Source organism: Falco peregrinus, chromosome 1, assembly GCF_023634155.1.
Source record: "Falco peregrinus isolate bFalPer1 chromosome 1, bFalPer1.pri, whole genome shotgun sequence".
In the NCBI taxonomy this organism is placed as follows: domain Eukaryota; kingdom Metazoa; phylum Chordata; class Aves; order Falconiformes; family Falconidae; genus Falco; species Falco peregrinus.
In genome coordinates this window covers 2,160,183-2,177,380 of record NC_073721.1, presented here as the reverse complement: position 1 = coordinate 2,177,380, position 17,198 = coordinate 2,160,183, and the positions used below count along the sequence as shown (strand labels likewise).

The 17,198-nt window shown below is 42.6% G+C and overlaps 1 protein-coding gene across 1 annotated transcript in view; it reads left to right on the top strand.

Annotated features, from left to right (window-relative positions):
* The first annotated feature begins 1,312 nt into the window (after positions 1-1,312).
* Positions 1,313-17,198, top strand: part of MGMT (O-6-methylguanine-DNA methyltransferase) — a 168,667-nt gene continuing 152,781 nt past the window's right edge. Inside the window, exons 1-2 of the mRNA XM_055794399.1 lie at positions 1,313-1,465; positions 11,797-11,840. Of these exons, the coding sequence (XP_055650374.1) occupies positions 11,817-11,840 (24 nt within the window). The 5' untranslated portion in view covers positions 1,313-1,465; positions 11,797-11,816. The remainder of the gene's footprint in view (positions 1,466-11,796; positions 11,841-17,198) is intronic.

The window sequence follows — 17,198 nt, the reverse complement described above, 5'->3', positions numbered from 1 at the left end:
TTTCAACAGCAACTTTTGGCCAATGCTTTGCTTAGGTAGATAGTAAAGAAAGTAACACAGGGTGGTAAACATTCCTTGCTTACGTTTCCTTGAGAGACTCAAGGTTAACGGCCCAGAAAGCAAAAGGGAAAACAAGGTGTCATGTTAAAAATACTACTTCTAAAACCAGCAGGAGTGTCTCACCAGTGTGAGTAGCTGCCCTTTTGAAAGCTTGCAGCAACTGCAACTATGGCAAAGGTACTTTCAATTGCATTGGTGAAACCTCCACATTTTAAGCCATATTTTATGTTTTTTTCTTAGGATCAGATTTAACACACAGCCACTAAGACTAACTTGATGCCATTTTACTTAGTGTTAATTCCCTATAAAGAAAGGTTTTCCAGAATTCTGTAATGACTTTGAAAAAATTGTTCTCATCTTTCCCAAGTGGATTCCTCCATGTTGTGAAAGCTTCTGAGTCATACAACATGACAAATAAAATTTTTGCTGATGTAACTCAGACTAAGATTCAGACAGCGAAAGATCCTCTCTTTGGCTTGAAAATTGTTGGTTTCTTGTTCCCAACTTTACTGGTACTTTTTGTTCTGTTTTTTTACAACCTCAAATAAACCTCACCCTACAGTCAACTTTTCTCTGACATTTCGCTCCTTTTAACCTCCTTCACGCGATCTCTTTTTGGAATTGTATTTGCCAAACACTTCCCCCTCAGCAAACTCTGGTCTAACTCACTGTCCCCACCTTACCCCTAACTTTGCAAATGTGTGAAAAAGGCAGATTCCCGGATGCCGCCTGTCTTTGCCTGTTGCCCTTCATCATCCTGCCCCAAAGTGCAAGCAGAACAAGGGAGAAGCCTAGGTAATTCTAAACCCCCCCACATTTCAGTTGGAAGGCCTGCATTTTGCTTCCAGACATGGTGGATTTGGGTCAGCAGCCATTCACGTTTTGGCGCCTGAAGGAAGGACTGAGGTGTATGTGTGAGCACCTCTGCACCCTGCAGGCTCCGACTCCTGTGTTACTACGCACAGACCATCACTCTGGGCCACACTCCTACAGAAACCCCGTATCTGTGACCACCCGTGTGGCCTTGAGAAGCCGTACTGCCTTCCAGGCAGGCGGCCCCGGGGCAGGGGGCCCGAGGGGTCCAGGTGGGCCGCATGACCCGGGCGATGTGCATCGCTGCCCCGGCCCTACCAGCGGTTACCACGGCGCGGCCCCGCCAGGCCCGGCAAGAGGCCCAGCGACAGGGCCGGGGCCGGCAGCTCGGGGTGCGGCGTGGGGCCGGCCCTGCGGGCGCCGCTTCCCTCGCCCGGGTTTCCGGGCGGCCCCGCCCCGGCGGCGCGGCGCCTCCCCCGGCGCGGCCCGACCGGCGCAGCCCCCTCCGCGGCGCGGGGCTCGCTGCGGCTGCAGGCGCCAGGGACGCTGCGGCGGCCCCTCCGCCGCTCTCCCTCCTTCTCCTCGCGGGCAGGTGCGCGGGCGGGCCGGGCAGCCGCGGGGCTCCGGGGCCCGGCGGGGCGGCCCGCAGGAAGCGGCGGCGGCTCCGCTGGGCCCGGGCGGCGCGGCCGCCTCATGGCGGGCGGGGAGGGGGAAGATGGCTGCGGGCTGGGGCAGGCCGGGCCTGCTGCTGGGGCCGCTCCCCGCCGAGCGGCCGGGGCAGGGCCTCCCGCGTCCTCCTGAACGGCCGTGGCGGGTGAGCGGCCGCCGCCCCTCCGTGCTTGCCGCAGCGCTGGGGTTTTACTTAATTTTTCAGGCGACCGAGGGACGGGCGTCCCTGGCTCGCCGCTGCCCGCGCTCCCTGCGGCTGCAGGCCTGGGAGGGGACGTGGCCCTGCGTTGGGTCCGGGGCCTTTCCCTCCTGGGCGGGCATCAGGCCCACGTGTCGGCCGGTTACCGTTCCTGCCGGGGAATGCTGGCTGTGAAGCTGAACCCAGGCTGGCGGTGAGCCGCCCTGCGCCGCTCCTGCCCCAGGCAGCGCTGCTAACCCTTCCCTCGCCCTGGGGAGGTGTTTTTGTGGGTGATGCTGAGGGTGAGGAGCCCCTCGGAGTGCGCAGGTGTCCCCCGGGCCGTGGGTAGCGCAGTGCGGGGGTGAACGGGAGGCAGCACCCTGCCTTGTGGCAGCAGCCCGTGGTTAGGTCAGGTTAGAGTGAAACCACGCTAAAATAATTGTGTCAAGTTGGCATGAACATAAAATGTCCTTTTGCTGTTGACATAAAAACCAAGCTCTGCAGCTGCTTCTACAATACGTACAATATTGTAACTGCACACAGCTTATAAGTAATTCTTTACATTTACTTTGTTTTAATATTTTGTCCCCAACTTCGAAATAAACCTGTTACTGAGTTGTATCTTATTTTTGTGAAATGGAGCTCTTATTAAATGGTAAGGTGCACAGTCTATTGTGTTTCACATCAGAAAGCCTCCATTTTATGAACTGGGGCATAACACTTGGTTTAGACATGACTGTCACAGCGTAACTCTTGCGTCCAGACTTGTGCTTCCCCTGCACAGAAGACAAGGGTTATCTCTGGAGGGGTCTGTTTCGATGACAGGGTTCCCTTGTGAACCTGATGAAGGTTTTGGCCTCTAAGCCCTGCCTGTCTCCCTAATGCACGGGGGACCAAAACTGGCAGTGTAGGAGCTGAACTGCCACTGTGGCCTTTGGTCTTCCCTTGCTTGCATGGAAATGCAGCTTAAGTGGTGCCATGATAAGGGATCTCCTGTCGCATTACAATGCCTCCCTGCCCTGTGGTGTGGAAGCCCACAGAAGGTCTGGTGGACTGAGTCTCCTTGAGCAGCTCTGTTCCCCTACCTGTGCACAGGCACCCTTTGGAAACGTTTCTGTGTGCTCTGCAGGACCATGAGCAGAGCCACTGTGTCTTAATGGCTGCCTCTTGTGTCAAGACCTGAAGGGTTAGTAAATGTGGGACAACCTGGCTCTGCTTTTCAGGCTAGGGCTTGCAGCCTTGGAACAGAATCAGAGACCCCACAGAATACCTTGTTGTAAACCCAAGTTACTTCTTCAGGTCTTAATTTTGGGTTGGTGCTTTTTCTCTCTTGAACAGGTTCCCCCTCCCCTCTCTAGCTTTATTCATCTTTTAAGTTCCTTAATGCCTGACTGCTATGATGCTTTTAAAGCTTACTGCTTCTGGGGCAAAAACCCACCTCAGTAAGGCAGGATACTTTTGTCTAGGAACAGCCAGTTCTGTGAAACTTGCCAAGTTGCTTATTTGTTTTCTTGTGAATGTTTTGTCAGTCTGTGACACAGTTTTTCCAAGTAAAAAGGTTGGTTTGTTTTGTTTTCAAACAGAAATGTTCCATATGTGGACAATTCTACCAAAAGGCTCAGACTTCAGAGGAAAAAGTAGCCATGTGAGCTTGCAAGGTGGCTTTAGCAATTCCTATCTGCATTCTGATACATGACAAGTTAATTACACCAATTACACCAGCAACTGCACAGAAGCTCTATAGGAAACTGTTGTAGTTGTATTGCAACTTGTGTTACCGTGACTACTTTATCTCTTGATAACTCTGTAATTAACTTGTCACCACTGTTTAATGCTTAACGTATGTAGAGAATCAGTTAATGGCATCACTAAAGGGATGGTAGCCTGAAGGAGAAGCTCATGCCCTTTGGAAAGGTTATCGGGATTTCGTTGAATGGCTAATTTAAGGACTTGTGCAGAAAAAGTATTAAGTTTGGTACAGAAAGTGTGGATAAGATGGAAAGGCTGCAGCAGAGAAATTCTATTTAAACTGACTTCGGTGACAGGGGAAACTTAGAAGAAATAGTAATGCAAAAGGTCCAAAGGGGAACGTGTTTGAAGACGTGGCTGGCTGTTTTGTAGAGTTCTTTTCCCATGCCATCAGGGTTTTGGAGGAGCGAGAACAACTGATGTTTATGAATTAAACCTTGCTATACTGGCTGCTACACCCTGGCTCATGTTCTAACCAGTGCCTAATTTCCGTGTGAGCCATGTCCTCCACCTCTGATACAAAGGGTGACATCCTCGCCTGTGGTGACTGAAAGGTGGTTTCAGCAGTGATGGTCATTCTCGTATTGGTGCTCTAAATGCTTCGTGGGATCAAACTGCAGGTCCCAATTTGTTGAGGTGTTCAACATCAGCCTCAAGACTATTGAGCCATGCTGCCTGGGATGCAGTTGACCTAAATTAAACTTATTTTCTGTAAAAAGAGCAAGGCAAGAAAAGCTGCACTGCTTGTGATAGTTGTTTACATTTCTTATTGTATATTTCACAGAACAATACTTTAAATTCCAAATGTGTGAAACTTTGAAATATATCCTGAAAGCATTAGTATTCAGTCTAATGCTTTTAAAGATTTCCTGCATTAGAATAATTTCCTGTTTGTAACACTGGTGAAGTCAGCAAGTGCCTAACATGCTCTGTCTTGCCCATTCCCAGAAGTTGTTGGGTGAAGCTGAATACACATCCCACCAATCGCATAACTCGTAAAAGCAAGCACTTGTTAAATCTATTTGTTTTTATTATGGACATTGATCTGCCAGTGGCAATAATGCATTTATGGACATTTTTCTGCAAGCACAGCGCTGGTGGCAGTTTTTACTGACAAATTTGAGTCATATGGACAGTAGTTCAAAATACGCTTACTTTATTGACGGATTGTGCAATTCTGTAGTTTACCAAGTGTTCATAAGATATCTGGGCTGTTGAAGAGAATGTAACTAATGGGAAAATGTGGGACAAAGTTTTAATTTCAGGAGGCTTGAAATCTTTTAGGTGGTGACAGGTTTCAGCATGTTTCTTGGCTGGTTTTGTGAACTTTTAACTTCTTCATTAATGCACTAGTTGAAAAATTAAATACCTGGTTTGGTGCCCTTACTGCAGACTGCCAGTTCTTGAGTTCCCTACCTCTGCTGATAGCTGTGAAGGTTGCTGTTCTACAAATCTGTGCTGGCAACGGCTTCGGTTGTGCAAATTTATCTGAAGGTATGATGAGCAAAACTTTCCTGAAACAAGAAAAAAATGCTGTGTTAATTTTTGTCTCCTGTAAGGCTAACACTGTCACCCAGTACAGGTGTGTTTGGGCCAGCATTAATATAAACGTACCGCTGGAGGAACAACCAAACTACCGAACCCGTATTGAAGTATATTCCAGAAATACAAAGTGCATTTTTAAAACTTAATGATTTACTCATGTGGTCCAGACTGCTGTTTAAAAAAAAGGTATATGTGTTTTAATTTCAATAGAGCTTGTGTGGCTTTGGAGTTTTATGGAAGTTGAGTAATTGTGAAAGTTTTTTTTCATTGGAAATACAACACCATTTTAATGCTTTTTGCTAATCCTTTTTCAAGCTGTTTCCTTGTTTACTATTTTATATGAGCAGAGCAAAGCACCCTGTCCTGATGTCTGTCAGGACTATCTGCTTTATAGTGTGCCAAATTAAACAGTATAAATAATTTCAGGTATCTTTTCAAGTCACTTGTAAAACTGTGACACACAGCTGACATTCCTCCCAATGAAATAGAGGTTCTGAAGGTGATTAAACATACTTACATCTGAACAAGTCACCTTTATTCTCAAGGAGGAAGAGGGGAGTTCATTGATGCAAAGGTTCTGACTTGCCCTCTGATTTTCAAGTGAAATAGGAGTAAAATAGCACTGCTGACAGAAGGCCTGGAGTCTGGAGCAGCTTGGCAAAGGGGAATAAAGAAAAGTTCTGCCTCTTAAAGCAGGAGCTGATGGCATCTGTAGAAGCAGCAAATGTCAAGGTCCAGTTGCACTGTATGTTCACAACCCAGCGTGTAGCTGAGCTGTGGGTCTTGGAATAGGTGGCTGGGGATGCTGGGCTTGGGCTCAGAAACTAGCTTTTATTTTACATTTGGAAATCCCATTTCTGACTTCGGAAGTTTGAATCCCACTTTCTGGGTGGCATGGTGGTACACCAGTAAAAATCAGTAAATGCTTCTTGTTTTTATAGTACTCAGTAGCTCTGTGCAGTTGATACCACTGAAGGTGGGATACTGAAGAAATGGTCTTACCTGATGGGTGTGTTTTCAGGTTTTAATTATTTTTTGAGTGCCACTTTAGTGCATTATGATCAGATTAATGAAATACATATTTTAGTAAAGTAGTATATATTAGCAGCGCAGCCCACTGAATTCAGACTTGCTTTGTTTTCTGAATCATGCCATCTACATGCACCAAGTGTAAATTTAACTCCCTCCAGGTAACTCTGCATTAGCAGATAGCAAGTATTAGTGCTGTCTTGTAAATGTTGCTGCTGCATAATCATCATTCAGTAACATGTAAATTATCTGACTGCTTTAGATCAGCCAGCACAATGCAAACAATAACATTATCTTTGGGTGTTTGTGCATTCAAGTATGCAGAAGGTCTGTTGATTAGTTAAACTTTTTAATAAACACCTAAAGTATACTTGAGGCACTGTTAAAAGATTATTTTTTTCTGTTTCACATAAAAAAACAGAAGATGGACTGTATGGCTTCTAAAAATACACATGAAATGCAGAAACTTGCTTTGGCAGCAGTGGGTTGGCTATGTTGACAGTACATTTTTAGACTGTCGGCAGTGGCCTGCAGAAATAATTCATACAGCTTCATTTTCCCTTCATTTTGCTCTATTGGAGCTTAGTGTGATCAGATACAATGTAGTGGGAAGGGTGGAGGGGAAAAAGGGAAATCCCTTGCACGGTCTCCGATTGACAACAGAAATACCTTTGGTTATTTGCTGACTTCATGAAATACCAAGACTTCTGGATAATTGAGAAATGAAATTGACTTTATTCAAACCAGCCACGTTTTTTTCTTTTTTCCCCTGGAAGACAAGTGAATTAGTTGGTTTTCATTCCTGCTTAGTGGGCCTGGGCCATCACCTCCTTTTAGCTTTGAGGCTTAGGCAGTTGGATGGAAGGCTTGTCTGGAAAGACAAGCTGGATCTACAGCCAGGGTTGTGCTTTCAGAAAGTGAAATTGAGCCCCAACAAGGCAAAGTGGTTAATCTGAGAGAAACTTTTTTAATAAATGCTTGTGTGTTTCTGTTTTTTTTTTTAATGGAACAGTGGTACTGTTTTGTTTTTACCAATTACATCAGTTGCACGTTGGTGAATGCACCTTGTTTTGTCGTATTGGTAACGTGTAGGGCCTGGATTAGATTCCTTTGCAGTTGTCTATTTTGTGCAGCGGTATTTGATTCCATAGTGAGAGTTTCTAAGAATATGATTAACCCTATGGGTCATCTTATAATGTAATTATTAATGATTGATTTTGTTTATCCTTGAAATCAATATGAGAAGCAAAATGGTTTGGCATATATTTGGGGTTGATTTCGAACATTCAGTAAACATGATCTTGTGACACGACTAGTATTGGTTTATTACTCAGAACATGTTTGATGAATCTGAAGTGTGTAATTAGTTTTATATAATGATGGTGATATGTGGTGGTTTTTACATGACTCATGTTAATATGGCCAATAGTGTTAACATCTCCTGCCACTAATAGTTAGGGTGGGGATGTATAGTAATTGATCTTCCTGGGAGTGCTGTAATGTAAAAACAATTCAGGCTGTTTGAAGTATATTTTACAAGTGTGCATTGGGCCTTTGGGATGTTATACTGAAAAACCCAATTGTACAGTTACCATGGGAACCCAATTAGAATAGATTGCTTGGGTTTTTTTCAGTCTTTCATCTTGACCAAAAATCTAATGTACTTTAAATGTTTTCATATGGAATTTTATTCATATACTGACTTGATATAATAGCTGGTTTTAAATTTTAGTACTGAAACCAGAGAGTATTTTGTTCTGCGCATCCCGAGGACGTGTCTTTCAAGGAGGATCTTCTTTTAGTGTTTAAAAGTTGATGAACTGAGAAAAATACTTTTTATGAATCTAAGAGTTCTTACCATAGTGCTGCCATCACATGTACTTTTTCCGGCTGCAGTCCTGTGAAAATAAGCAGGAAAGTATCTTAAAGCCCAAGGACTTCTGTGCTAGACTATCAACAAAATATGGCTGAAATTTTTCATGGCCTTTAAGGATCTGATTTTTGATGTAACCTCTGACTTTTCTTTGAGGTTTTGGTCTGTTGCTAAATGCAGAGGTTTGGAATCCTCACGGGGGGTTTGATTTATTGGCTTCCTGTACCATCTCATCTCCTACTGTGCAGGAGCTCCTGTTCAGCATCTGAAGGCATTTGTGTATCTTCAGGTGTCTCGGGAGCATCCTGCTGCCTGGCTGCTTGTCAGCATGGCTTCAGCCACAGCACAGCCCTCGTGGGAACAGAAGGTCTGGGAAACTTGAGCACATTGCGACTGAAAGGCCAAGGGGAGCTGAGCCCGGAGCTATGATCCCACAGCTCAGGTCTGAGGGAGGAGCTCAGTGGGAGATGGGCTTCACTGGTCCTAGTCAGGCAGCTCTGAGCTGGTAGGGATGGGGACAAAATTACACTTTCTTTTTTTTTTTTCATCCCCCACCCCCCCCCCACCCCACACCCCCCCCCCCCCCTTTGTTTATCCTACTGTCTGCAAATGCAGGAGAAAATTTTTTGTCTTGGTGAAGGGGTCGCTGACAAGAAGGTTTCAGTCTTAAGACAGGTCCAGTGATTCTGGTGTCTCAGTTTCTGGAATGTGATCTAGGATGAGGTGTCACGATTGAATTTAATCAGTGGCAATTCCTGTGCCATTCAGAAGAGGTATTGGGTTCTTGTCAAAATCAACCTTAGCTGAACCCTTCCACTCAGTGTGAAAAGAAGTTAGTGTATGTATTGGCCTCTTCCAACGAGACAGTCTTTGCAAGGCTGAAATACATTTTGGAGCAAAGTTTTGGACTTTCCTAGCCCTCTGACTTACAGCAGTGGTCTTCTACAGTTTCCCTCTATTTAGCTGCAGGTCGTCTTCTAACCACCGTGGCTTGGGCCTTACTGGCAAGTTACCTGTCATCAGAGGGAAGCCATTCTGGACTAGCAGGCGGTTGAGCTCAACCTGAGGTAGACCTATGCCGTGAACACTAATCATTCTCTGGCTCTCCATAGGCACTGTGCAGCCTTTTGATTGATTTGCCCTTCTCAGCCACCAATCTCACCAAGGTCTTGGCGGTGCTAGAAGCTTCTTCCCCCAATGTATCGCCTTGTTTCTTGTGACTTACCGGCGGGAAGAGAGTAACTGTTGTGCTTGTGAGGTGCTAGTTAGTCCTTTTGTAAGAATCCTGTCCCTTAAAGCTGCAACCTGTTTCCAGTTCTCTTCGAAGTCTAACCTCCGCAAAGCTGGGTGTCGTTTCTCTGCCAAGCGCTGCATCCCTTGCGGCTGTCTGTGCTTGCGTTCAAAGTCAGTTTGTATTCTCTGCTTCAGCAGGTGAAGGATACTTTGTGAAGACCTTAGCAAACGTAGATGGGTCTAAAGTTTTCCTACACTGTAGAAGCTGGGTATCTTTACTTACGCTTTTTAGAGACTGTTCTGTTGAGGAAGTGTCAAGGGGAATTGCCTAAAACTATTGAATTTTTTGGTGGCTAATCTTGATTTACTCTTGATCTCTGCATGGATTGCAGTTAGAGGTATGCGAGCATCCTTATGAGGGTGTTGCAGAGATTTTTTGACAACCATTAATGCATCATGTGGAACCTGGCTAGCAATTACACTGCTGTCACCACCACAAGTGAGATGCTATTTAAAACAACTACTTGAAATTTAACTTGATTTTGGCATTTGGCATGGTTTCTTTCCTAAACAGGAAGAGAGACTGTTGCAAGTAAATAAAAAAACCAAAAAATTGTGATGAAAAGGGATGTTTCCTGACTAGTTTTGTCCCAGAGATGTTTGCTGGGCTCTGAGGTCCTTAGGTCAGGATGAATGCCTGTTGTCTGGCTGCCCTGACAGAGCAGCCCTTCATCCACCCATGAGCAGCTGCTCTCTTGGGAACACTTTATTTCCCAGTGGGAAGATGGGGAGCAAGTGGATCTCACCAGAATCCAAAGCAGTGTGCACCACCAGATCAGCTGGGAGGAGATGGGAAAAGGGGGTAAGTAACTGTTAAATGGCAATTATTTAACAGTTGGCACAAGTGAAGCAAAAGCACATTAGGTGCCAGTTCTTCGTACAGGTCTGTCCAGCCTTTAGTCATATTCAGGTTGCATAAGATGCAGGTGTGTCACAGGAAGGCTTTGGGTTTCCCTTTTCTGGTGGAGGTGGTAGATGAGCCTTCCCTGGGTTGCCTGCCATGGTGCGAGTGGCGCTTTGATGGTGGCCGGTTCTTGCGCAGCTGGGGGGAGCAGCCGGGAGGAAGGCTGGCTGCCGGCTGCCATCCTGGTAACGCGGGGGGTGCTGGGCTGCCACTGCACGCCAGCCCCTGCCACCTGCACGCCAGCCCCTGCCACCTCAGTGGCTTCCCTCCTGAAGGAGTGTAGCAAAGGAGGTGTGCATACTCCTGGGTGTCTGGATGTAACGCTGGCTTGAGTCAGCGCAGTTCCACGCTGTACTTCTCTTTGGTCTTTGGCCCAGGTTTGAAACGAGCTTCTGGATAAATTTGCTTTTCAAGGCAAATATTCTAGCTTTACCCTTCAGAACAATCCGAAGAAGTGGAGTGTTGCTATGCACCTTGAAAGTCAAAGCTCTGAACTGACGATAGAAATAAATTGCTATTTTATTTTTAGCTTATCACAGGTATTTTAAGTAATATTATTATATTGCTCATGTGCCTGACTTACATTTTAAAATGGAATGAATGATCTTTGCAATGCCTACCTTGCAAGGGTATGACTGTTAATATATTTAAAATACTAATTATTCAGGATCTTAATTTTAAAACTCTTAAAATAATTAAGATGTAATATTAAGAATAAATATTACTGTCTTCTTGTAAGTGGTTTGGAAGTGGGTGTAAGTTCTGTTTGTGCCTTGGATTTCAAGGCTTGATGTGTTTGAGAGGACTTGGAAAGCCTCAGATATTCACATAATTTCTTTTAAGCTATTTATAATTTCTAAAGTGGATACAGTGCTCCTCCCCTGTGGAGTAGTGAGTTCCCCGTCTTGAGTGGAAGAGTTCCCATCGAGGTTGGCTTTGAGTCAGGACTCTGAAGCTGAGCTTTGGTGGATAATCTCCCTGATTTTAAAAAATGTAATGTTCATAGCACATCTTTGCAAAGATGTAGTGATCTTAGCTAAATATGGCACTGGAAAGAAAATAGAGGGGGGTAAAACGAAATGCCGAGGAAATACCCATCATACAAAGGGGAGAGCAAAGATGAACCTGTTAGATTTTTTGTTAAGGATATGTAAATAATGATACTGTTTAAAGTTACGATAGTTGAAGTTAAGATTTCTTAGTGGTTTGCATTCTGCACTTCTTAAACCCAGAATATAACTAAATTACTTGCTTTCATGCCTTAAAATGTATTATTTCCTAAATTACAAAGGGCTGTTTATTTTACTGAGTAACTTGGAAGTGCGTTACTGCCTGTACATATATTTCTTAAATTAATACTTTATCTTTTAAGCCATTCTTATTCAAATATCGGAGCTGTGTAGTACTTGTTATGAAAGAAGTCTTCAGTATGTGCCATCTGTTGATTATTTTTTTTTTTTTTGACTCATAACAAGCAGAAGATGACTTAATGAACATTAAAATTCCTGGTTGCTTGTGGTGAAAAAAATCAAACTCCCTTTTGAAATTATAGCTACTGAAACCTAGGGCTCATTTAAAAAACTGATGGAGTTGGTTAGAAGAGAAACGACACCATTGGCATACAGTTCTTCCTGTGGAATTCAAATTAAATCACAATCTAACTGAGAATTTTTTTCCTTACAGGTGGAGACCTTTCATCTACCATGGCATCAAGGCTTGTTCCAAAAGTAAGTTTATAGTAAAATACCCTTGCATTTAGGTGTGCATTGAAAGTCCAGCATTACAAAAGAGTTCACGTAACATAGTTTGTTTTTTCCCCAGCGTCCAGCAGTCAGTATTAAGAATCCAGTTGACAAGATTGATGCTGCATTGTAAATCTCTGTAGCTCTGTCACGGTTGGTAACAGGCATCAGTGGACCTTTCCCCATCACGTACCTATCTGCCACAGAGCATAAACTAACAGGACAATGCTGCATTTTCAGTTGTGTTAGCTGCTACCATTTCCTAATAAGCCCCTCACTGAAAAAGAAACGCTTAATTTTGAGACTTGATGCGTCAGTGAGGTAAGCATAGATCAGTAACATTATAGTAAAATAAGAAAACATGTCTGTTTATCAAGACATTCAGAACAATTTACCAAAACAAAGACATCAACACATTTTCAGTTGATAACCATATTGTTCAAATAAATAACATGAACTTTGAAGATATGAGTACACTTTTTATGTGGAATATCTATTTTTGTAGCATTATTAGTGCTTCTCTAGGAAAATATTTCTAGTACAATCCAACTTGCATATTGAGCTATTCCTGCTGGCAACTTCTATCACTGTTAAAAATGTCTTAATAGTGGCATCTCTTATGGTTTTAATCTGCTTTATGCAAGGTAATGTGGCTTAGAAAATTTGACATATTCTGTGTCTTCTGCCCCTCTGTAGAAGATTTTCATTTACTTTTCCACAAAAGAAAATTGTTTTTATTTTTAAAAATAGAATGGTTGAGGAAGAAATTAAGGAAAATAAATTCTTGCTTCATTTTTTTTTAAGCACTCATCTGTTTAGTTATATTTATGTATCTTCCAGTTTTAGACATCTTTTAGGAGATACCTGGAGGTACCTGGAATAATGGCAGAGAAATATTTGATTATCTTCTGCACAACCAGGCATGGTAGGAAGAATTACTAGTTCCCTCTCATTCAAAGCTAGATGTGATATAGCTGGCAAGCGACATGAAACTAATAATTTATTATCTAACCTTTTCATTTCTCCCACTCTCACTTCTAGTTGAAAGGTACAGCGTTAGCTGTTAGGGGAATTTTCCCCTTTTGATATGTGGAAAGCAGAAGGGTTAAGGTAAAACAGGTGAACTCCCACAGTCCCATTTGCCGTGGGGAGGGGGGCGGTCTGCCAGGGGCTGTGCAGGCACAGTCCACGCTGCTCTGTCTGGTCCTGTTTCCCCTCATTCTGGATTCATATTAAATTTGTATGTAACGTAGCTCGTGTTTCTTTAGTGGTATTTATAGTATGTGACTAGTTTACAGTTTTACTTTGAGCACAGCCACGCGTTGGTGTGACACAGAATATATGTCTGACATATGGTTTTTACAGAAATCAATTATCACCGATGTGCTGAGCAGTTTTTAAGCAGGTTGCTGAAAAATGGTTCCTGAAAGCAGCCAGACGTGGGCATTTTCCACAATCGCTGTATCTGTCTCCCACTCCATCCATGATTCTGTTGCATTGACCAAAGATGTATGTTGGGTTTGTGTGGAAGAGGCTGAAACGTGGCCGTGGTTAATGTGTGTGAGCATACATCAGGAATGGCTCTCTGTTTAGGAGGGTTTAGGGTTTGTGGTGTTCTTATGACAGTGTGGCAATTTTTCTGTTTCATTAGAAACTTAATTCTAAATATAATTCTCTTCCTCTCTGGATTTCTTGTAGTTACTAAATTTAAACTTGGTAAATAGATCCTTGTACTGTGATGCTTTGCTCTCTGCTAATGACAGTGAAACGCTTGTCCATGCTGTCCTGAGTCAAACAGAGATTAGTAACGATAGGAAAATTCAGATGTGTATGCCAAGACGATAATAATGTGGTTTTCTAACAAGTCTTTTTGCCGCCTGTCTTGTGTGTGTATTTTCCTGTAGATATATTTCTATTTTTAGGGAATGCTTAATGCACAGATTCTCCTTCATTTGTTTAAAGCTGTTCTACTCACTTCAAAAATGTCAATGAAATCCTTTGCTTGAACATAGTTCATATTACTGACTCTCCTTCAGCTTAAGGAGCACTATTAATGGGTTTGTTCATATTGCGTAGATTTATTTTGTTACTATTCTCTAGCTCCTACTCTTCAGGTATAGCTATTTTGGTATTATAAAGAATGATGGATTATATAGGAAAGTTTCTTTTGAAGCACTACTGATATTGTGCAATGCACTTGGGGGTCAGCTACACTTGACTGATGCATGATTTATCCGATGTCCCTGCCACTTTCTGAGATAAAGCTGCTATTTTATCAAAACTGCCAGGAAGTGTGATTTAGAATTTATACACCTCCTTTTTCAAATAATTGTTCTGATTACTTTCTGGCACGGCAATAAAATGATAAAGGTAATTGCACACAAATGTGAGATAGCACCAAAATACAATAAAATTAACCTGAATTAGCTTGACTTGTCGATGAGAAGTATTTATGAAATGTATTTTTGCAATAAAGGAGACTGATATTATAGCTGGAAGGTGAGTTATTGCCTTAATGTAATACTGTTTGAAATTTAAAAAAGAGACTGTTACAGTTGAGGGTGATTGTGCCTTTGAAATTAAGTTGAAGTGATTCTTATAATTGGCAGCAATAATGCATTGTGAAGGTAATATCTTTTATTGTGTTATGCCTAGTTGCATTATCTTTTATTTAGCTGGTCCTGACTTCAGCTCTGCAGAGAACACAGGAAGGAGCCGATCAAGAATTTTGTGGATTTAGGTGATAAAAATTTGAAATGTTACCTAATATTAAAGTAATTCTTCTGCTAGGTTTTTTTCATTTTTAGCCTATTCAGTTTCCCTGAACCTGATACAATTCTCATTTGATTAAAATTTCATCTCTTTCCCTTGCATTAGAGTCATTGCCATATATTTGCATACACAGCTGAACCCCGCAACAGTAGTGTGCGTCAGTCTTGCTGTGGGTATGTATGCATGTACATCAGGTGGTCATTTTGGCAGTGAGATTTTGTATTTCTCAGTGCCTCGAAGTATAACCTCCTCTTACTGAAAAGTGTATACACACTTTTACAGCAAGCTCTTCAGTGGTAATTAAGGAGTAGATCTTAAAATGTTGACTAATATCTTGAGTTTATTTTGAAGTAATGAACACATCTGGAAAATCCAGACAACTGCATAATGACTTCTCATTTGGATGAGACTTGTTAAAACTCAGACCAGTAACAAATAGATACTAATTTTGGGGACCCTCTAATTCTTAGAGACAGCCTTCTTTATCTTTGATTCTTTAATGTGGTACTCATTTCTTTAATTGTTGGGCAACAAATTCCTTCCAGTTAGTGTTTTATTCTATGTTGAGTGCATGTTAAAACACTGGAAAAAGTATAACATTGCTTTGTAGTGCATTGTGCAAGTGCTTCAGAATGAGTCTTTTGGCATATGATTTCCAGTCTAAAAATAAGGGGTGGGACGGGGTGCTTAATCCCTTTGTTAGATCATCGGTAGGGTGAGAATGATGTCACACTTCCATGTTCCGTGGTTGATGCACCAAGCAGTGTGGCTTACAGCGTGGTTGTTGGTGGCATTTACACATATCACAGCAAGGAACGTACACAGTTATGACTGAAGTCTTCCCTGTTGGTGGCATAACTTGATTATTACAGAAATATCTGGCCCTGTCCTGTCTACTTTTTTCCCCTGTTCTTGGCATTCCATTTCTAATCTAATTCTGCTCTAAATCATTATATCAACTCTAGGCAGCCCACAGTTTCAAATGAGATACCCTAAGGTAACCAGGTGACTCTAAGCTTAAGCCAGGCTGTTTCATTTTTCTTTTTTTTTTTTTTTTTTCCTGGGCACCAAGGTGCACCAAAGGGATGGCATGACCTGATCTCACAACCATGGTGCCAACCCAGCACGATCACCAATTTGAACAGCTTATTAACACTGCACTTTCTAATGACATTTTACTTGTATGCTGCATGTAATGGTTTGATTTATTTCAAAATGTCAATCTTAGCTTCATGCTAGCAATGCAAAATGTTGTAAATATTCTACTATATATATGGTTTAAACTGCTCTGTGGTGACAGCAATGGTGGCTACACTTGCATAGCATTTAAGTTGCCTATAGAAGTAATAGCTGGGGAAAGACACAGAATGTGTTTACTTGTTTTTGGAGAGGTATTGGAGGAAATAGTACATCTGAATTCCAGTTTAAGCAGTCCACTAAGGCCTTGTGTTTAAGTATTTGCTGACAGTGCCTCAAATCAAAGCTTGGCATGCAGGCAGTAGATGAAGTAGAAAATGCACTGGAATGCGCAGTCCGGAATGCAATAGGAATAACCCACCTGCCTCTTCCAAAGAAGTAAAATTTGTTTTATTACAATTAAAATATCCTTTAAGTAAAATAAACAAAGTCTGAGATCGCCCTGGTAAGTACGCTGGGAATTTGTCTTTTGACAGACCAGGATTACTCCTGTCTGCCAAAGCAACTGACTGAAGATGCAGCCAAAGAGCCAGAGGCTACCACTGCTTGGAAATACTCTTTCATAGCTTGGCATTTTGGGGTCTTTTGATTGCCATCCAAAGAGGATTAGTAGTATAATACGATGGGACAACAGAAACTTGCTTTTGTTGTCTTTGATTGTTTAATAAAGACTTATGTGTTTGCTCTTGTTGAATACTTTTAAAATGCTGTAGAAAGCAAATGTTGCTCTCTGCGTGAACATGTATCCCTCCCGTTTGTCGGGGGCTTGTGTGAAGTGGGCCTTCTGATAAGTGAAGATGGGGACTGATTTTTAGTGGCTGCTGTGCCAGTCTATATTCGTATACATTCAAAATATGCAGCTTAATTCTGTACCTTCACGTTTTTTAAGGGATTAGTTCTCTGGAAGGTAAAGAAATCGTCGTATCACCCCAAACTAACCCTGGATTTGCTTACAGTCTGTCTGACATTTCCCTTCCAAGCCTTCCCTAGCCAGGAAATGAGTAGGTTTTGTTTTCATACCCTCTGAAGTTACAGGTTTGGCTTAACCAGGGTTAGATTTACTTAGAGAAGCATTGGAGGTATTAGTAGAGTACTGCAGTATATTTCAGTGCAGCTTTTGTTTAAAAGCCTTATCTGGATTACAGTCCTGCTCTTCAGCTGTGGAGGTATTTATTACTCTTGCAGCAAGGAAAAATATATGTGGCCCTGATATACAGTGCTTTATTCTGGCAAGCTGGAAGTTTTCTTTGGATCCTATATGAAGAAGAAATACACGCAGTATAGACAGTTGTTGTGGGATGTGTAGGGGAAGAAGTGGCTTATGTCGAGATGGGTGGTCATGGGGTTCACAAGAACCTGTGGACTGGTATTTTA